Source organism: Mobula birostris, chromosome 25, assembly GCF_030028105.1.
Source record: "Mobula birostris isolate sMobBir1 chromosome 25, sMobBir1.hap1, whole genome shotgun sequence".
Taxonomy (NCBI): domain Eukaryota; kingdom Metazoa; phylum Chordata; class Chondrichthyes; order Myliobatiformes; family Myliobatidae; genus Mobula; species Mobula birostris.
The window spans coordinates 3,470,648-3,493,068 of record NC_092394.1 but is presented as its reverse complement, the minus strand read 5'-3'; the positions used below and the strand labels follow the sequence as shown (position 1 = coordinate 3,493,068).

The 22,421-nt window shown below is 47.1% G+C and overlaps 1 protein-coding gene across 1 annotated transcript in view; it reads right to left on the bottom strand.

Moving 5' to 3' along the window:
- LOC140187570 (fructose-bisphosphate aldolase C-like) overlaps window positions 1–21,590 on the bottom strand; it is a 29,439-nt gene extending 7,849 nt beyond the window's left edge. The window contains exons 1-5 of the mRNA XM_072242987.1: window positions 21,496–21,590; window positions 10,094–10,228; window positions 9,369–9,580; window positions 6,445–6,499; window positions 139–299 (exon numbers count right to left, since the gene is read on the bottom strand). Coding sequence (XP_072099088.1) covers window positions 139–299; window positions 6,445–6,499; window positions 9,369–9,580; window positions 10,094–10,205 — 540 coding nt within the window. The 5' untranslated portion in view covers window positions 10,206–10,228; window positions 21,496–21,590. The remainder of the gene's footprint in view (window positions 1–138; window positions 300–6,444; window positions 6,500–9,368; window positions 9,581–10,093; window positions 10,229–21,495) is intronic.
- Between the last annotated feature and the right edge of the window lie 831 nt (window positions 21,591–22,421).

Here is a 22,421-nt window from a genome sequence, read left to right as displayed (position 1 = left end):
CTGGGGGAGGAATGTGTGTGTGGTGTGGGTGGTGGGGGGGGGGGGGAAGGAAGAAAGAGTGATTAGAAGACATAGTGATGGGAACTCCAGCCTCAATAGCACTCAGGAGAAAGCATCATTGAAATGTTTCCATGTTACCTGCTGGCAGATGCTGGCGTAGCGGGCCAAGACGTTTGCGTTCTCCATGATGGCGAGGGCAGATGGGGTTGTTGCACTGATTTTCAGTACACAGCGCCACTTTGCAAAGTCTGCACCGTCCTTCTTGTACTGAGCACAACGCTCCGCTAATCCATCCAAACCTTCAAGATGCAAAGACACCAGTGTGTCAGACTCAAAACGCTTCTCCCCAAAAACAAAAATATAAATGCAAATCTTCCATCGCTAACAAATAATTGTTTTCATTTTGTAATGCAAGACATGATAGGTCAAACTAAAAATTAGTTTTGGCTGAAAGCAATTTGGATGACTATGTTTAAACAGTGACTATTACCATTTGCTCACAGTTCAATTCGTTCAGTGGGAAGGTCCATATTCAGTAATTCCGAAGCAATTAACAATAAATCATGCAATGGGAATTTGCCAAAATACACACTAGCCACGTTGGCTGAGTTTCATCTTCATCACTACACTGGTAACACTCCCCAACTCTTCCTGCTCTGCACTGATGACTGCATTGGCACTGCCTCATGCCCCAGTGCTGAGCTCAATTTCATCAACTTTGCCTCCAGATTCCACCCTGCCCTTAAATTCATTTGGTGTATTTCTTTTTTTAAACATCTCTTCATTGCTTTTACAGAATGAAAAGAAAACACATTAGATCATCCATAGGTTTGAAAGTACAAAGTTAAAGAAAAAATAAAATACATAAGAAATCAAAAGAAAACACACACAAAAAAAGGAAACACCTCGCCATTGAAAAAAGCAGTCAATTCAGTTCATATCCTGAATATTGTTCTCCAGAAACTTGTAGAAAATGTCCCAAATTTCCTGAAATTTGCCAAGTTTGTTTTTTGTGATGTAGCTTATCTTTCCTGGAGCAAGATAAGAAGTCATTCCTTTCAGCCTTTGTGAGAGGCCACTGGTTGCTGGTTTCTTCCATGAATAGGCTATGCAGCGTTTGGCTTCCAAAAAACAAATCTTAAGCAGAGACCTTACATTTTTGGAGGTACAAAGTCCTTTGGATAAATATTCAGAATACGTAATTTAGGATCAAGGGGCATGTTTTATCCAATAATCTGACTAATCAAATCCAGCACCTTCTTCCAGAAGCAGATTATCTGGGGGCACTCCCACATACAATGGAACAGAGACCCCTTTTGATGATTACATTTAATGCGTGTCTGGAGTGTTGGGGTTAAAGTGATGCAACCTGACTGCAGTAATGTACTGTCTGGTTATCCACTTGTAGTAATTTAGAATGAGTGTTCACTGATTGGGTTTGAACTAAGGAATAAGCTTCTGACCACTCTTCTTCTGACAGATTCTCATGCAAATCAGTTCTCCATGCTTGTAGTATGTTGTTTGATGACTCTTTGCATTTACTTGCAAACAAATTGTATAATACAGACACATGTCCCCTAGCTTCAGATAGTTTCAGAGTGATGTCTTCTAGGGCAGATAAAGGAGAGAGCTTCAAACTGTAACCTTGCCTGGACATAATAAAACTTTGCAACTGAAGGTACTTAAAAAAGTGTTTTGTTGGAATTCCATATGTGGCCTTGAGTTCTTCAGGTGACATAAATGTATTGCCATTATAAAGATCAGACACCTTAGCTATGCCTTGGGTCGACCAAGTTTCAAAACCAGGGTCTGCTCTGCCGGGCCAGAAGCTATCATTACCAAAGATAGGAGTAAACTGGGATAACTGTGATGTCTCTCCCAAATACGCAAGAGCATCATGCCTAACCATTATTGTATTTTTTAAGGAAGGGTTTTTAGTTTGCTTGACCAGTTTTTTTTCTTATCTGCTGAATACATATATATTTCTAGAGGGATATTGATCCACTGGGATTCGGTGCATTTCTGTTACCTCCCTCCCCTTTCTCGATCTCTGTCTCCATCTATGGAGAAAAACTGTCTACTGATATCCTTTATAAGCCTTTTGACTCTCACAGCTATCTTCACTATACCTTTTCCCACCATCACTTGAAAACTGCTATTCCCTTCTCTCAGTTCCTCCATTTCCACCACATCTATTCTCAGGATTAGGCTTTCCATTCTCGAACATCTGAGATATCCTTCTTTTTCAAAGAATGGGGTTTCTCTTCCTTCACCATTGATGCTACCCTCATCTGCATTGACTTTTTCCCCACACATCATAACAGGGATGGAGTTCCCCTTGTCCTTACCTATCACCCCAAGACCCTCTACATCATTCTCCCCAACCTCTGCCATCTCCAACAGGATCATACTACCAAGTACATCTTTCCTCCCCTCCTCCACTCTCCACAGGGATTGCTCCCTCCGTGACCTCGTTGTCCACTCTTCCCTTCCCACTGATCTCTCTCCTGGCACTTATCCCTGCAAGCAGAGGAAGTGCAACATCTGCCCATTCACCACCTTCCTCACCTCCATTCAAAGCCCAAACAGTACCACCAGGTAAGGCAACACTTCACCTGTGAGAGTCTGCTGGCGTCAGCTACTGTACCCAGTGCTCACATTGGTGAGACCCGATGTAGATTGGGGGACAGCATTGTCAAGCAATTTTGCTTCATCTACCATGGAAAGCAGGATTTCCTGATGGCCACTTCAATTTGATTCCCCATTCGCATTCCGACATGTCGGTCCATGGCCTCCTGTACTGCAACATGACGAGGCCAAACTCAGGTTGGAGGAACAACACCTCATATTCAGTCTGGGTAGTCTCCAACCTGATGGCATGAACTTTGATTTCTCAAACTTGCAGTAACTTTCCCCCCACCTCCCCATTCTATCTTTTTTCCATTCCTCATTCTGGTCCTACAACCCCTTCTCTTCTCCTCGCCTGCCCACCACCTCCCTCTGGTGCCCCTGCTCCTTCCCTTTCTCCCACTGTCCACTCTCCTCTCCTATCAGATTCCTTCTTCAGCCTTTACATCTTCCACTTATCACCTCCCAGCTTCTCACTCCACGCCCTACCCCACTCACCCATCTTCCCCCTCCCCTGGTCTCACCTCTCGCTGTGACACAGAGACACCTCTTTTTCCCTTATGAGGGAGAGAGAGAGAGAGCCTGTGGTATGTCGAATTACCGGGTGAACGAGTAGTCTTTGGGGTACTGCAAGTCTGTGTCTTTACTGATGCTTTGCTGCAAGAGTGAGTGCTCGGTGGGGGGTGCCGATGCTTTTTTCTGGAGGGGGAGGGGTTCGTTGCTTTGCTGCTGCTTATGCATGGGAGGGGGAGCTGGGGGGGCTTTGGGGTTCTAACATTTAACTGTCATTCATCTGTGGAGCACTCCTCTATTTTCGTGGATGGTTGTGAAGAAAAAGCATTTCAGGATGTATATTGTATACATTTCTCTGACATTAAATTGTACCTTGAAACCTATCAGCTGCCAGCTTGCACCCCTTCCCCTCCACTCCCACCCCCACCTTCTTATTCCTGCTTCTTCTTTGCTCCTCACAAAGAATCTCATCCTGAAACATCGACTCCTTATTCCTTTCCATAGATGCTGCTTGACCTGCTGAGTTCCTCCAGCACTTTGTGTGCATTGCTCTGCATGTCCAGCGTCTGCAGAATCTCCTGTGTTTCCGATCTTTCAGTAAGTTTTGGTCAAGCCCTACCCCAGGGGTCTGAGCAGATAACCCAGGCACAAACAGTGTCGTACAGGGATCTGTGGGATGGGGTATTGCACCAGGGTGCCCTCTGCTCCCTCAGGTAGTTATAAAAACATTAAAAGAGCAGAGGAGTTAACCCTGATGTCCTAGCAGTGAACTTGTAGATCACAGTTACTGTTGAAACATCAGGATCCCACAAAAGCATCTTGAGATGATTGGATGAATTATTTTAAAGCTGAAGAGGCCTGATGGAGAGCGCAAGGCAGCTCACGTTTCATTCAATGACCTGACTTCAGTTCAAAATCAGAGAAACAAGACCCTTGGCCCATCTAGTCCATGCCAAACAGTTATTCTGGCCTATTCCCATCAACCCACACCTACACCACAGCCCTCCGTACCCCTCTTATCAATGGATTTATCCAAACATCTCTGAAATGTTACAGCTGAACCCGCATACACCACTTCCGCTGGCAGCTTATTCCACACTCTCACCACCCTCTGAGTGAAGATGTTCCCCCTCAAGTTCCCCTTGAACATTTCACCTTTCACCATTAAACTATGACCTCTAATTCGAGTCTCACCCAAACTTAGTGAAAAAAAGCTTGCTTGCATAATTTTGTAAACCTATATCAAATCTTCCTTCATTTTCCTGTGCTCTAAGGAATAAAGTCCTAACCATACAAATATAATCATACACCAATTGCAACACGGAAACAGGCCACCTCGGCCCTTCTAGTCCATGCCGAACGCTTACTCTCACCTAGTCCCATCTACCTGCACTCAGCCCATAACCCTCCATTCCTTTCCTGTCCATATACCTATCCAATTTTTTTTTTTTTTTTTTTTTTTTAAATGACAGAATCGAACCTGCCTCTACCACTTCTACTGGAAGCTCGTTCCACACAGCTACCACTCTCTGAGTAAAGAAGTTCCCCCTCGTGTTACCCCTAAACGTTTGTCCTTTAACTCTCAACTCATGTCCTCTTGTTTAAATCTCCCCTACTCTCAATGGAAAAAGCCTATCCATGTCAACTCTATCTATCCCCCTCATAATTTTATTTTATTTTTTTACTTATCTTTTCACCAGTTTATTTCTTTGAGCTCAGCCAGCGAGTGAACTTGATCCCGTCATCAGGGGAGAAGCATTTTCATCCCTCCGGCGATTCAACGAGTTCACTCACTGTTCAACTTCCAGAATTATTACAATTTATAAGGCCACCAATGCAAAAAGAACAATCAGTTTGATAAACATTCCAGCCAAGTCAATGAACTATTGATACAAAAGAACAATCTGTCTGATAGACACTCCAGCCACTTTAATTAAAAAAAGGAATGTCCTATCTAGTTTGTTGGAGCCAAAACTTAATTACGAAGATAAGAACATCCACCAAATTTATGCTTTAATTAAAAAAGGAATGTCTTGTCTAATTTCCTTCAGGTACTGCCTTTTGTCGAATCCAAAAGGTGCGAAAAATCAGATCTCTTATGTGGATCTGTGTGAACTTTAACCCTTATCTTGCTCCAAAGCAGCAGCTGTGAGACATTATTCAAACACGCTGCAGTCACTCACAAAATACGCATAGTGGGTACTTAACCCATTATTCACAGGAATCTGAGAATCCCCCAATTCCCTTAAACTTTATCATTCCCTCCTTTTTATCATTACATGATAACTTTTCAGAACAGACTGTCACTTCTACAACATAATACAAAACATACCCAACATGCTCCCTGTTCTACTTGCTTAGCGTAGGTATAGCAGAGGGACAGAAAAGTGTTAACCTGGGGGCCTCCCGAAACAGGGGCAGGTCCCCTTAGGGTCATTAAAATCATCATTAACCAATACATTTTTCAGTCCTTATCAGTTCCGCCAGTAACGTGTTTACAGTCCGTTCGATGTTTCCACTGGAGCTGCCCTTCCACCTTCACTGCAGTAGGTTTTGTCAGTAGCACCTTGTACGGTCCTTTCCACGTCGGTTCCAACTTCTTACCATCCCAGTTCTTAATCAGGACTAAATCTCCAGGCTCAATGGTGGAGTAGTCACTCTTAGGTTGGGTGTTGTCCTCTCGATAGGTCTGTCGTACCTGGGCCGCCGAGGCTGCCTGCCCTGTGCCACTTCCACTCCATATGCGGCTCAATCAACAAGCTGCAAAAGCACCCCTCATAATTTTAAATACCTCTATCAAGTCCCCCCCTTAACCTTCTATGCTCCAAAGAATAAAGACCACCTATTCAACCTTTCCCTGTAACTCAGGTCCTGCAGACCTGGTAACATCTCTGAACTCTTTCAACCTTATTGACATCTTTCTTGTAGGTAGGTGACCAGAACTACACACAATACTCCAAATTAGGCCTCACCAGTGTCTTATACAACCTCAACATAACATCTCATCTCCTGCACTCAATACTTTGAGCTATGAAGGCCAACGTGCCAAAAACTCCCTTTACAACCCTATCTAGCTTTGACGCACTTTCAAGGAATACAGATCCATTCCCAGATCCCAAAATGTTTTAAGCTGCAGAGAAAGGGAGAAATGAGGGGACACCAAAATAGCAAGATGGGGAATCACAGTGGCAGGCAGGAGAGAGGAATCCATAGAAAGTTGTAACACTCCCCCCACCCCTGAAACACCCATCTCCCACCACACCACACAGATGTTCCACACTCCCCGAGCAGCAGATCGTCTACCTTGGGTGGTGGTCTCGCCGTTGGTTCCAGACAAGGTGACAACGCCTTTATCAACCTGGAAATACACGACAGTTTAGTCCAAGAACCCTTGGATTAGAAATACAACATTGACATTTATACGCAAACCTCAGCCTGACACGTCGACTGCACCTCTTCCTACAGATGCTGCCTGGCCTGCTGCGTTCACCAGCAACTTTGATGTGTGTTGATTGACATTTATAATTGGTGTGCAATGTTCACAGGAAAAAAATTAAACTCACATCACTCTCAAAGAATCATTCCTTATCACAGAGAAAATTTTAATGTAAGAATCTGAAGACCTTACACAGTGGGCGGGAGGAGTGTCATAGAACAGAGGGATCTGGGAGTACATAGCCATCATTCCTTGAAAGTAGCATTACAAGTAGATAGGGTCTTAAATAAAGCTTTGGCATCACACACAAAATGCTGGGGGAACTCAGCAGGCTAGGCAGCATCGATGGAAGAGAGTGAACAGTCGACGTTTTGAGCCGAATCCTTCGCCAGGACTCTGACAGTCCTGCTGAAAGGTCTCGGCATGAAACGTCGACTGCAGTCTTTTCCATTGATGCTGCCTGGCCTGCTGAGTTCCTCCAGCATTTTATGTGCATTGCTTTGGATTTCCAACATCTGCAAAACTTCTCATGTTTGTGAAAGCTTTTGGCATGTTGGCAGAGTCCAGGAGTTGGGATGTTATGTTGATATTGTATAGATGTTAATGAGGCCTAATTTGGAGTATTGTGTGCCGCTCTGGTCACCTGCCTACAGGAAAGATATCAATAAGATTGAAAGAGTACAGAGAAAAGTTACAAGGATGTTGGTGGGTCTTGAGGACCTGAGTTATAGGGAAAGACTGAACAGGTTAGGGCTTCATTCCCTGGAGCGTAGGAGAATGACAGGAGATTTGATAGAGGTGTACAACATTATGTATGAGGGGTATGGATAGGGTAAGTGCAAGCAGGCTTTTTCCACTGAGGTTGTGCAAGACTACAACCAGAGGTCATGGGTTAAGGGTGAAAGGTGAAATATTTAAGGGGAGGGTGTGAGAGTGTGGAATGAGCTGACAGTGGAATTGGTAGACATGCTGTCAATTGTAACATTCGGAACACAGAACAGCACAGTACAGGCCCTTTGGCCCACAATGTACCCACCAAGACCAATCCAACCCTTCCCTCTCATATAGCCTTCATTTTTCTATCATCCATTTTAATATCTAAAAGTCTCTTAAATGTCCCTAATGTATTTACCTCTACCACCACACACCACCACTCTCTCTGTAAAAAATCCTACCTCTGACATCCCCCCTATACTTTCTTCCAATCACCTTAAAATTATGTCCCTCCTTCCTATTAGCCATCTCCACCCTGGGAAAAAGTCTCCCACTGTCCACTCAATCAATACCTTTTATCATCCTGTACACCTCTCATCCTCCTTCACTCCAAAGGGAAAAGCCCGAGCTCACTCAACCTGTCCTCATACGACATGCTCTCTAATCCAGGCAGCATCCTGGTAAATCTTCCACATCCTACCAATAATGAGGTGACCAGAACTGAACCAATACTCCATGTGGTCTAACCAGGGTTTTATAGAACTACAACATTACCCCACGGCTCTTGAATTTGATCACCCAACTAATGAAGGCCAACACACCATATGCCTTTTTAACCAGCCTATCAACTTGTTCTGCAACTTTGAGGGATCTATGGATGTGGACTCCTAAATCCCTCTGTTTCTCCACACTGCTAACAATCCTGCCATAAACCCTGTACTCTGCCTTCAAGTTCGACCTTCCAAAGTGAATCACTTCACACTCTTCTGGCTTTTACTCCATCTGCCACATCTCATCTGCCCAGCTCTACATCCTATCAATGTCCCATTGTAACTCTCAGCAGCTTTCCACACTCTGCACAACTACTTAAGCAAAGTTTGGATAGGCACATGGATGGAATGGGTATGGAGGGCTGTGGTCTGGGTACGGGTCACACTGGACCAGACGACAGGTCAGCGGGTCAGGGGGAATGACCCAGGGTCTCAGGCTGTCACACTGGACCAGGCAGCAGGTCAGCGGGTCATGGTCGCAAGCTTTGGGGCAGCATGCTGAGTTCCTCTGCTGGCGCTGAAACACTTGGTGAGATTTGCGGCCTAACGCCAGCACATCCTCGGGTTGTGCTGGGCTTCCTCCGGCTGCTCTGGTTTCCTCGCACATCCCAGAAATGTGTGGGTTAGTAAGTTGTGGGCAAGCTACAGAGTCAGAGTCAGAGAGACATAACACTACAGGAAAGATCAGGCCTATCGGCCCATCTAGTCTGTGCTGATCCATTAATCTGCCTAGTCCCATTGACCTGTGCCCAGACCAGACACCATACCCCTCCTGTGTTGGCACCAGAAGCATGGCAACACTTGCCAGCTGCCCAGCACAATCCTCACCGATTTGATACAAACAATGTACTTGAATGTACATTTGACAAATGAAGCTAATCTTTAAAAATCTCTTTATGTTCTGTCTATGGTGCTCAGTGGTTAGGAATTCATTTCATCTCATCTCAGTCCTACTTCTCGGGGAGGCAACAATCAGTGTCACCGTTATTTACTTAATTCATTTAGAGAGACAGTGCAGACCAGGCGTTTCCAGCCCCACCAACTCACCTATTAAACCCTAGCCCAATCACAGGACAATTTACAATGACAGTTACCCTACTAAGCCGTATGTCTTTGGAATGTGGGAAGAAATTGGAGCAGCCGGAGGAAACCCATGCAGTCACGGGGAGACATACAAACTCCTTACAGAGGAACCAGATTTGAATTCTGAAACTCCGGTATGCCCTGGGCTGTAATCGTGTCCTGGGAACCACCACCACATTGGCGTGATGCCATGAGTTGCCCAAGAAGAGGCCTGAGCCATGTACCTTGATCCCTGCCAGAATGTTCTTCTCTTTAATGACGTTAATGAAGGGCGTCCCGTCATCAGTGCTCTGGTACAGAGTCTCGTGGAAGAAGATAACGCCCCCGATATAGTTCTTGATCCGGTCATCAGCCGTCATCAGGATCTGCCGGTAGAAACGGCGATTTTCCTCTGTATTCTCCACACCGATTTGGGTCAGGCGCTTGGCCATGCTCCCTGTGCAATGGAAGAGAAGGTCTCAGGTCAAAATTAAAACTAGCAGACTGTTCATTGGAGAGTGACAGAGCAAGGACATCTTCAGAAGGCAGAATGCATCATGAAGGACCCCCATCACCCAGGACAAACCCTCTTCTCATTGTTACCATCAGGGAGGGGGTACAGGGGACTGAAGGCACACACTCATCGATTCAGGAACAGCTTCTTCCCCTCCGCCATCGATTTCTGAATGGACATTGAACCCCCGAACACAGCCTCACTATTTTGCTCCCTGTTTTCACTGTTTATCTTTTTTATCTTCTTATTGTAACTTTTTTAGGTCTTGTGCTGTGCTGCTGCCACAAAACAATAAATTTCATGCCGTTTGTCAGACATAATAAACCTGTCCGGTTTTCTCAGGTTTCTGGACATATACACACACACACAGTTACACACAATAGTCACTTCGACGACATCCCTCTGCCCATCACCAATACCACACATGCTGGAGAGAACATGACAGTGTAGACTAACCCACAGATTCATCGGCAGCCAAGATGCCCTTTCCGGGTGACACAATCTGCAGGGCAATATCATTTAATTCCTTCTTCTGCTCAGGAGAAAGCGCTGGAAATTGGTGCGTCATCTTCAAACGGTCCGTGCCCAAAGCTGCAAGAGAGTGCAAAATTTGCAGGTTAGTACTACGTTGGTGATTCAGAAACAGAGCTATAAAACCCTCAGACATAGGAGCATTCAGACCATCGAGTCTGATTTATTGTCCCTCTCAACCCCCATTCTCCCCATAACCTTTGACATACTGACTAATCAAGAACCTATCAACTTCTGCTTTAAATATACCCAATGAGTTGTCCTCCACAACCGTCTGTGGAAATGAATTCCATAGATTCACCACTCTCTGGCTAAAGAAATTCCTCCTCATCTCCGTTCTGACGAGACATCCCTGTATTCTGAGGCTCTGCCCTCTGATCCCTCACTATAGGAAACATTCTCCCCATATCCACTCTTATCTGAACCTTTCAATATTCCATAGATATCAGTGGATTCCCCCTGCCATGCTTCTAAACTCTGGCAAGTACAGGTCCAGAGCCATCATCCGCTCCTCATACATTAACTCTTGCATTCCCAGAATTCTTCTTGTGACCTCCTCTGGATCTTCTTCAACGTCAGCACATTTTTTCTTAGGTAGGGGTCCCAAATTGCTCACAATACTCCAAGACAAATCCTCAGCATTACATCCTTGCTTTTATATTCTAGTGGTCTCAAAATTAAATCCCCTGCACTTTCCACCCCAAGCAACAACAGGGCTTAGCCCCCCACACCCCAGATCAGGGTCACGTGAAACCACGGGAACAGGTGATGGTTGTATGAGCAGCTGGTACATATCACGAGTCCTGGTTATGTGACCACTGACACTAGGCAGACAATCTCTGAGGGGTATTGATAAAAGCTGGGGCCACCCATCTTGTAAAGGAACATCAGTCCTACGTGGCCAGTTACTGAGGCGGTGATCTCTGGTTTGAGCCATGCTAGCCAAAGGAACATTGTAAGAATTTTGTACATTTCAATGACATCCTCTCTCATTCTGTTAAACGCTAGAGAGTACCAGAGGGTGCATTCTGCATAACCCTACTCATAGGACAGTCCCACCAATTCAGTCTATGCCCTCTAACAAGTAAACACTTCCTCGGAGAGGGAGGCCTGGCCTGTGGACAACATTTCACACCTCTGTCCACACTTCCCACTACTTTGCTAAAGCAGCTGGCATAATCAAACAAATCTCCCACACTGGATATTCTTTCTCCCCTCTCCCATCGGGCAGAAGATCCAAAAGCCTGAAAGCACGTCCCACCAGGCTCAAGGACAGATATTATAAAACTATTGAACAGTTCCCTAGTCTGAAGCAAGATGGCAGCACTGCTGGACATGAACAACTTCAGGGACTACAGGTTTACCCCATCAGCGAGCTGCTCCTTGGCAAAGGAGCTGGACTTGGTGCAAATCTTGTTCCTACCTGCTACAGTGAGGCTTCAGAATTGTGTGAAGGCAGTGCACAATCCAACAGTGAGTGATTGTCTTGGTCATTTCTCTTGCTATTGCAAGACCCTGTTGGAAATTGGCAGTGTAAAATGGTGCAGGTCCACTTCCCTTGTTTATTGGAGAGACGGGCGGCAGGGGAGCTGTGTGGCCTTGGTTGCAGTGCAGCTGTGGCCTCAAGCCATAGGCTTGCCTGTTGCAGCAGTCCAGGAGAACAGATGCCAGCAGCGGTGTCCATGCTAGGCTGGGGATTAGCCCCTCTTGTTGGTGCTGCCCTCCGCTGTTTGCTTGGTGGAATGGCAAGCTGGATTGCATATTTGTCTGCCTACCACTAGCTGTTTGTTCTTGCCAATAACACCCATAAACCTTCAATTTACAGAACATGTCTCTCAGGCAATTGGGATATATATATATATTTTGTGTGTACTATACTATATGTTTACTTGCTATTGTATATGTGCTATATGTGCCTTGTGCTGTGCGCGACTGCTGGTTCTGTGATTTGCACCTTGGCTCCAGACTGATGCTGTTTTGTTTGGCTGTATTCATGTGTATGGTTGAGTGACAATTAAATTTTAACTGGTGTGATTGACCTCACAATCTACCTCGTTAAGACCTTGAACCTGCAGGCAGACAATTTCTCAGTAACTGTAACACTTTATTCTGCATTGTTACTGGTTTCCCTGTATGCCCTCATTGCACTGTGTAATGCATTGATCTGTATTGGATGGCATGCAAACAAAGTTTTTCTCTGTAGCTCAGTAAATGTGACAGTAGTAAACGAATTTACCTGTTCATTTCATGAAGTTGTGCAATAATCCTCTTGCAACACAAAAAGCCAAAATACTGTTTCCCCTCCCAATTGTTCAGTGCAGGTATGATCAGCCCTCTCAGCACTGCATCACGCATCAGGGTAAATCGCAAACTCACTGACCAATTTGTAAAACGCAAACTCAGTGACTTAGGAACAGCTTCCCCCGCCATCAGATTTCTGAATGGCACATAAACACCACATCACTATTTTGCTGTTTGTTTATTTTTTCTATTTTTCTTTATATTTGCTCTGTGGAGTGAAGGAGGATGAGAGTGATTTGATAGAGGTGTACAAGATGATAAGAGGCAAAGATTAAGTGGACAGAGATTTTTTCCCAGGGTGGAAATGGCATAATTTTATGGTGACTGGAGGGAGGTACGGGGTGGAGTGGATGTCAGAGGTAGGTTCTTTACACGGAGAGTGGTGGGTGAGGGGAACACATTGCCAGCGGTGGTGGTAGTGCCAGATACTTTAAGAGACTCAGAAAAATGGAGGCTCTGTGGGAGGGAAAGGTTAGATTGATCTTGGAGTAGGTTAGAATGTTGGCACAGCATTGTGGGCTGAAGGGCCTGTACTGTCAAATGTTCTGTTATTGTAACTTATAGTGATTATTATGAATTACACTGCACTGCTGCCGCAAAACAACAAAGTTCATGACATATGTCGGTGAAAATAAACCTGATTCTGATTCTGTACTGACGGGAACATTATCACACCCAGAGAAGGGCTGTCAGTCGTAGGTTTCAGAGAATATAGAACAGTACAGCACAGGAACAGTGATCCAATGGCTAACTAAACTCTTCTGCCTATACAATGTCCTTATCCTTCCATTTGCCTCACATTCATGTGCCTATCTAAATATTCCCAATGTATATGCCTCTACCATCAACCTGTGTAAAAAAACTTCCCCCTCACATTACCTTTGAAGTTACCCCCCCTCACCTTAGAATGCATGGCCTCGGGTATTAGACATTTCAACCCTGAGAAAAGGATACTGTCTGTCCACTCTATCTGTGCCTCTCATAATCTTTAAAACCTCAATGAGGTCTTCAGTATCTATAAGAGTGGAAACGGAGCTCCAGGGAGGAGACAGCAGAGATTTGAATCACCAGTGGCAAAGTGAGGAAAGCTGGAAAGTGTCCAGATGCCAGAACTGTGAGAACACAGAAGAGGGAGATGGAGAGCAGTGGAGATTACAGCAATGGGAACGGCAAGGACAAATAAGGATTTGGAACGGATGGTAAGGATTTTAAATAACAAGGGTTCTGCTTAACTCTGACAGTGCAGATCTATAAATATCTATGGGGTCACAAGACTTAGACAAGCAGAGAGAGGGGCAGGGGAGATTCAGTCAGAGAGAGGGACAGGGGAGATTCAGTTAGAGACACGGACAGACAGAGAGAGGGGCAGGGGAGATTCAGTCAGGGACAGACAGACAGAGAGAGGGGCAGGGGAGATTCAGTCAGAGACAGACAGACAGAGAGGGGCAGGGGAGATTCAGTCAGAGACAAAGACAGACAGAGAGAGGGGCAGGGGAGATTCAGATCAGGAGAGAGATAGCGAGTCTGCCACAGTGGAAATAGAGCCAGGACATGAATGAGGGCATCTACAACAAACAAGAGAATGGACTGTATCCGATGGAATGAAGGTCAGAGTGGAAATCAAAGACACATCCCTGATGCATTCAGAGATCCACCAGGGAGTGGGAAGGAGTCAGAACCAAGGAGCGGGATTAGTGACTGCAGTCAGCACAAAGCTTCAGGGCACCGGCAATCCCATTCAATTCTCACCGCTGTCTGTAAGGAGTTTGTACATTCTCCCTGTGACCATGTTGGTTTTCTCCGGGTGCTCTGGCTTCCTCTGCCCCCCCCCCACCATTCTCATTTACTGTTGTTGGAAAGCCTGCTGATACTTGTAGGCTGCCCCCAGCACATCCGCGGACTGTGTTTGGTTGTTGACACTAATGAGGCATTTCACTGTGTTTTGATGTACATGTGACAAAGATCATCTTTAAGAGGTTCTGTGGAGACTCAGCCTGTGCAGGGGAAAGGAAAGGGTGAATAAACCAGAAGTATTCTGGAGACAAAAGATAGGAGGCCCACTCTGATGCTTGCACAAGCTCTGACTTGTTTATGAGCCGGGGTCTGAATACTGATGCAGTCTGCCTCTCTGCACGCAGCTCCCTGCCCCCTTCCCTCTCCGCTTGGCTGAGGCTCGGACGCCAGTGTACCCAAATGGATTACCTCCTCCTTGTCCTCCATTTTCTAGGTCTGGCAGACGTTTTAACCGTTTTTGCTGTGGTGGCCAGTTCTGACCACCTTGTGTCTGGTGTAGGAATTCCCTCGTTACCGTAACCCTGCATTTTGTATTCTTGCAATTGGAATTATTGCCACATGAACCATGAAACGCTTGTCTTGCAACCTGTTCATATTGATCACATCATTACGCAGTGCATTGGACTGGGATACGGTAAAACAGTAATAAAGTGTGAACGCTACTGTGCAGTGCGGGTAAACAGTAAAACGCAGGATTATAACGAGTACAGTCCTGTGCAGAAGTCTGAGGCACACGAGATTTTTTATATGGTTCCAGATGTATGGCTTCCATGGAGCCCTGATCTCAACGTTACTGAGCCTGTCTGGGATTACCTAGGCAGACAGAAGCTAGCAAGATGGCTAAGGTCTGCAGAACTGTAGCAAGTTCTCCAAAATGCTTAGAACAACCTACCAGCCGATTTTCTTATAAATACTGCATTCCACTATCCCTAGGAGAACTGATGCAGTTTTAAAGGCAAAAGGTGGTCACACCAAGCATTATTACAGTCTTATAGGAGACTCTGTATGGTCTTATAGGAGAATGAGGCTGAGGGGGAAACTGATTAGCCATGATGAAATGGCTGAGCAGACTCGATGGGCCAAGTGGCCTAATTCTGCTCCAATATCTTATGGTCTCACACCAAATATTGATTTGAATTAGTTTTTTATTGTTTACTGTCATTTAAAGTTTGTTTTTTTAAATATTTAGAAACTTTTAATTTGATTATTTTTGAAAGCATCTTTGCTTTACAGAATTTTGTTTACATATGCTGAAGACTTTAACACAGCACAGTAGATTATGAGGCCAAGAGTCCTTCTATGTTTTACATTAGAGTCCAGCACAGTACAGGCCCTTCGGCCTACAATGTTGTGCCAAGCCTTTAATGTACTCTGATCAATCTAATCCATCCCTCCCACATAGCCCTCCATTTTTCTATCACCCATCTGCCTTCTATCATCCAAGAGTCTCTTAAATGCCCCTAATATATCTGTCTCTACCACCACCCCTGGCAGGGTGTTCTACGCCCTCACCACTCTCTGTGTAAACAAAACCTAACTCAACAACCTCCTACAATTACTTCTAAATTTTGCCCCCTCCTTTTGGTGATTTCCACCTGGGAGAGTCTCTGGCTGTCCACTCAATCTATGCCTTTTATGGTTCACCTCTATCGAGACACCTTGTTCTACCTCAGTGCACTTTGATTTGTACAGACAGTGCTCAGCACAAACCTTTCACTGTTTCATGGTACAATTAACAGTAATAAACTAATTTACTGGTTCACAGATCTCCTTTGTCAACAGAGTACTCCCGATCTCAGACTCTCAGGCATAGGAGCCCAAGTTGAAGCATAACTGAGACATGAGGGATTGCAGGTTTTGACTCTAAACTTTGACGATTCGCTCCCCCCACTACAGACTTCTCACCCACTCCGGAACACAGACACTGTTCAACACAACACAGATTCCTTGCCCCCACCCTTAAACACACTGTTCGACCCCAGAAGATTCTTTCACCCCTCACTCCCCAACACAGATGCTGCTCGACACCAACGGGACCAGAGGGACATCCAAAATCAAGGAGGAGCGTCTTAGAACTGAGCCCCCGTCTGAGTGGGAGCCAGTTCCAGACAATCAATGCAGGGGTGACTGGCTGTCAGTTGAAAGTAAATTTACTATCAAAGTATGTATATATGATCACCAGCTACAACCTGAGATTCATTTACTTGCAGGCATTCACAAGAAAAAAATAAAGAAATACAATAGAACCCAGATAAAACAGATGAAGGGAGACTGGCAAACAAGCAATGTTCAAGAGAAGGTAAAGGATGTATAATATTGAGTAAATGGTTTGTAAAGGAGTCTTTGGGATCTAGTGCACAGGCAGACCTTGGGGAAGATAGTAGAGTGGTCAGATCTGATGGTAGCCAAACAAGGACAGGAGGGTTACAGACCTGATGAGATGGAATGAATGGGCAGAGCCCGTCTCCAGTAGTGAGGGAGTCTAGGACCCAGAAGACTTGGTCTCAGAACAGCAATGAAGAGGAATTTCTTAAGCCAGAGGGTGGTGAATCTGTGGAAATTCATTACCACAGACGGCTGTGGAGGTCAAGTCATTAGGTAGATTTAAACCGGAGCTTGATAGGTTCTTGATTAGTCAGGGCATCAAAGGTTATTGGGAGAAGGCAGGAGAATGGGGTTAGAGGGATAATGGATTGGCCAGGACCAGCATTTGTCAAGGATACAGAGGGCAGCAGTTCCTCCTCAACAACAGTCAGCTACAGACAATTCTCAGTGTTAGCTGCTGGGTCGACAGGGACAGGGTGGGGGCTGGAATAGGGCTAGGTACAACACTCACATATAGGTCCCAGTTAGAAATCGTGTGGGGAGGGAGATCCAATACTTCAGGAAGGTGTCATCCATCATTAAGGGCACTCCACACTCCCTACCCAGGACAAGTCCTCTTCTCATTCCTACCATCAGGGAGGAGGTACAGGAGCCTGAAGGCACACACTCAACATTTCAAGAACAGCTTCTTCCCCTTCGCCATCAGATTTCTGAATGGTCTGCGATCATGAACAGACACAGATTTCCATGGGCAGTGGTCAGGGAAAACCAGCTCCTGTGGTCACTTACAGCGACAGAACTCCTGGCTGCCGTGAAACCCCGGGGGGCAGGGGGAAGTGGGATAACTGGGGCCGCCCTGAGACTGAGTACATGATGTGTCAGCGTTGGCAAATCCAGCACAGAATGGTGAATGGTGTGATAGACAAAGAGGCTTTCCGTTACACAGCTGCCACAGACTCTTCAAAACACTTGATGGGCAAGGGACAGTAATAGTGACCAGATGCATTGTTGGCATTCTCCGAGGCATCAGGGGTTGGTGAAGTGTGGGAAGATTTCCAGACCCGGGCTCACGGTGTAACATCAGCCTCTCTGATACAGTACCGCCGCACTCTCCAGCCACTGCGCTGGAGTCTGGATTATCAGCTTAGAACAGTACAGCCCTTTGGCCCACAGTGTTGTGCCCAAATGCATTAGTAACCAAACGGCCAACTGACTAATCTCTTCTGCCTACACAACGCCCATTCCCTTCCTGTTCTTGTCTCTGAAGATGTTATGGCTGTCAGTCAGGGTGCCAGGAGTTGGGGCACTATGTTGCAGTTGGAATATTGTGTTCAGTTCTGGTCACCTCATTATAGGAAGGATGTGGAAGCTTTAAAGAGGATGCAGAGGAGATTTACCAGGCTGCTGCCTGGTTTAGAGAGCATGTCTTATGAGAATAGGTCGAGTGAGCTAGGGCTTTTCTCTTTGGAGTGAAGGAGGATGAGAGGTGACTTGATAGAAGTGTGCAGATGATAAAAGGCACAGATAGAGAGGACAGCCAGAGACTTTTTCCCATTGTGTGGAAATGGCTAATACCAGGGGTATTAAGATTATTGGAAAGTACAGGAGAGGTGTCAGAGTTAGGTTTTGATTTTACACAGAGGGTGGTGGGTGTGTGGAGGCAGATACATGAGGGACATTTGAGTGATAGCACACGGGTGAAAGATAATGGAGGGCTATGTAAGAGAAAGTTTAGATTGATCTTAGAGTAGGTTAAAAGGTCAGCACAACATTGTGGGCCGAAGGACCTGTCTTGTCAATGTTCTATGTTGCAGAAGACACCGGAGTATTTGGGGCACACTACTTAAGTTACAGCAAAGACATAACTAAGCTGGAAAGAGTTCTGAGAAGGTTTACGAGGACTGAGTTACAGAGAGGTTGGCGGGCTGGGTCTTTATGCCCTGGAAAGTAGGAGACAGAAGGGAGACCTGGTGACAGTGCACAAGGTCTTTTCCCCTGGGAGGAGGGAGGACGTACACAGTGCCCTAATCACAGAACAACTTACAATGACTGATTGACCTACTGGACTGTGGGAGGAAACCAGAGCACCAGAAGAAACCCACGCAGTCACGGGGAGAACGTACAAACTCCTTACAGACATCGGCGGGAATTGAACCAGAGTCACTGGTGCTGTAAAGCGTCGCGCTAACCACTACAATGTGAAAAGGGACATTAGCGGCAGCTTCTTCACACATGGGGTAGTGGTGGGTGACGGGGGTGTAGTTTGAATGGTGGTTCAGGCACAGACACATTAGCACTAAGTCGTCTAGATCAGTACATGGATAAGAGTGGTGTGGGGGGCTATGAGCCCAATGCAGGCAGATGGAACTAACTCGCTGGGAAAAGACGGTCAGTATGGATCAGTTGGGCCGAAGGGCCTGTTACCACGCTGTCTGATTGGCCTTCATTAACCGTAAACGTGGGATTGAGTTTAGGAGCCGAGAGGTAATGTTGCAGCTATATAGGACCCTGGTCGAATCCAAGTCGGGCCACCCGGCGAGCATGCTTTCCATCCGTGCCGGGTTGAGCGTCGAGCTAGCCACTCGGCCTCGTTAAAATAAAATCAAGGGTCGAGACAGGAACATTCATATCGTGACCGGTTAATCCGAAAGGAGCCCAATCCTGACACCACGCCACGCGCCAGACAAGAATGGTGCGACACGCTCGGAAGGACATCGAGTACTGTGCTCAGTTCTGGTCGCCTCACTACAGGGAGGATGTGGAACGGGTGCAGAGGAGACTTACAAGGATGTTGCCTGGATTGGGGAGCTTGCCTTATGAGAAAAAGTTGAGTGAACTCGGCCTTTTCTCGTTGGAGCGACGGAGGATGAGAGACGACCTGATAGAGGTGTATAAGATGATGAGAGACATTGATCATGTGGATAGTCAGAGGCTTTTCCCTAGGGCTGAAATGACTAACATGAGAGGGCACAGTTTTAAGGTGCTGAGGAGTAGGTAAAGAGGAGATGTCAGGGGTAAGTCTTTTACGCAGAGAGTGGTGAGTGCGTGGAATGGGCTGCCGGCAACGCGGAGGAGGCGGATACAATAGGGTCTTTTACCAGTCTCCTGGATTGGAAAAATAGAGAGCTACGGGTAACTCGAGGTAATTTCTAAAGTACATGTTAGGCACAGTTTTGTTGGCCGAAGAGCCTGTATTGAGCTGTAGGTTTTCTATGTTTCTTTCTCCAGTGGGAGCTGATCACAACCGGCGCTTCGCAGGACCCGAGATCGCTGCGGATGACCGTGCAGTGCCGCGCTGAAAGGTGAGCGAGGTGGGACCGGGTGGCCCAGGCTGCTAGTCGGACAAAGCAGGCACGGAGTAGAGCAGCAACATTCGCACAGCAGAGGGGCTGACACGGCCGCAGGGCCAGCCAGTCAGCCCGAAGGTGTCTGTTTCTGGTCACTCTCACTTCGCTGGCGCAGTGGTCGACTCCGCAGATACCGGCGCCATTCAGCCACAATTATAATAGCCTCACAAAATGCTGGAGGAACTCAGCATCCATGGAGAGGAATAAAAACTATGATGAAAGGTCTCAGCCCCAAGCAACGTCTGCTTATTCCTCTCTGGAGATGCTGTCTGACCTGCTGAGTTCCTCCAGTATTTTACGTGTGGTACATCAGGTTTCCAACATCTGCAGAATCTCCTGTGTTTATAGCTGGCCTTCCTTTCGCCCCTCTCTCCCTCCGCGGTGACTGCAGTTTGTGGTGCGGAGTGTCGGTATGCGGGCTAACCCCGGGCGTGCGTGTCCTTCTCGGCGGCTGATCTCAAGGTCAGGGAGGCCACCCGGTATCTGGACGTCTGCGAACTGACATCACCAGCGACAAAACCTGGCCTTGCCGGGAACGGATGGATAGTGATGGGCAGGGGGTCGTGAAGAATGTGGAAGCTGAGGGTAAAGGCAGCACAAACGTCCAAGTGGTTCTAGGTGGGTTAGGGCGGGGGTCGAACCTCCCCCGAGAAACGCAAAACAGCCCTGTCAAAGGTTATGGGAAGAAGGCAGGAGAATGGGGTTGAGATGGTTAATAAATCAGACATGACGGAATGGCGCAGCAAAATTCGATGACCCAATTCTACTCTTAAGTCTAATAGGATTTTTTAAAAACTGAAACGCACGAGATTCCCGATTGTGAATCGATCTAATTGAATTTGGGGTCGCCGTGTATCGAGTTGGGATTTGAACATTCCGCAGGTCCGGGGTCAGGGCGCAGGGCGCCAGCCCAGTCACATCGCCCCCTCACCAATGCGGACTCTCAGAGACCCCAAACACACCGTCTCACTACAGAATGCCGGCGGGCTTTCCTTTGGGACACGGAGCCGTTTTCCTCAGGGGTAGTCAGCGGACCCTACACTCTAACCATTATTTAAACAAACATCGAATTACGTATCCTTCATCAGAACATGTACGGAGCTCTCGGATTAAAATATATTTGTGCAAATGCATTTGAGATAATCCTGTGTCCACCAGTCCTGTCCCAGGAGTGTGATGAGACGCTGTGGAGGGAGCTTCACTCTGTGTCTGACCCCGGGAGTGTGTGATGGGACGGTGTGGAGGGAGTTTCACTCCGTGTCTGAGCCCGGGAGTGTGTGATGGGACGGTGTGGTGTGGAGGAAGCTTCGATTTTGCAGAATTCCGCAGGTTTGTCTCCTAGTCGGAGTGCTCATTGCGCAGGATTTCCCGTGTGCGATCCGAGCGATACTGCAGGAGGATGAGAGTCCGGGTGCAGAGGAATCGCCCGAACTCACCCAGTAGCCGCCCGGGACCCAGTGAGTGAAAGTGTTGCCGCCGAATACCCGCATCCCCGGCGCCGCACATCCCAGCTCCGCACCCCCGTCCTCCTCCCCAAAAGCGCGTCTCCAACCCCCTCACCAGCCGCCGCTCCCCGTGGTCGAGTCTGCTGCTCCGCTCCGTGTCCCGGGCCGCTTGAATGCGCTTCCCCCCCGCTCCGCCGCAGGTTAATAACGCGATTGTGATGCCGCAGAGTTACGTGACCAGGCAGACTCCGCCCCGGGCCGCCCGCACAGCGAAGGAGGGGAGGGGAGGGGAGAGGGTCGCGCACAGCCCAACTCCTGGCTTAGCACATCCCCGCCCATCGGGAAGCGGGCAGTCCTGTCGGGGGACACCGAGGGCGGAAATACCACGGGTGCAAAATCCCCGAGGTGCTAGGTAAAGGCAGCGGCGGGGGGTAGGGGGCGATAGCGGTGGAACGGCCGGCAGATGGGACACTGCGGCTGTATCAAATCCTCACTTGCAACAGCCGTTTAAAATGCTTTTTGACAGGTGTGGAAGGGCTCCGGACGACCATCCACAGTCGGCAGCACGAGTGAGGTGGGCCGAACGGCCTGAGCACGTGCTGTCCGGTGTTACGATTAAGAGTGTGTAGTCTTGAGGAAGGGGCTGTAAAATTGCCCGCGGCGACACCGTAACGAGGCGGTTAGCGTAACCCTTTATAGCGCCAAGGTTAACACTGAAGATTGTCACAACGGGGAAGGTAGAGGGGATGAGCTCCCACTACCTATTAAATGCGTATCAAGGAGCCTCTGACAACCGAGTCACGCTCCTGGCTTTCACGTGTGGTTCAGCTGCCAAGCCCGGCTGAACCGTTTTGACTGACAGAAGAAGCGCAAAGTCTTGCTACTGGAGCCTTAAACCATAAGACATAGGAGCAGAATGAGGCCTTTCGGCCCATTGAGTCTGTTCTGCCATTCCATCATGGCTGATTTATTATTCCTCTCAACCCCATTCTCCAGCCTTCTCCCCGTAACCTTCGATGCCCTGACTAATGAAGAATCTAG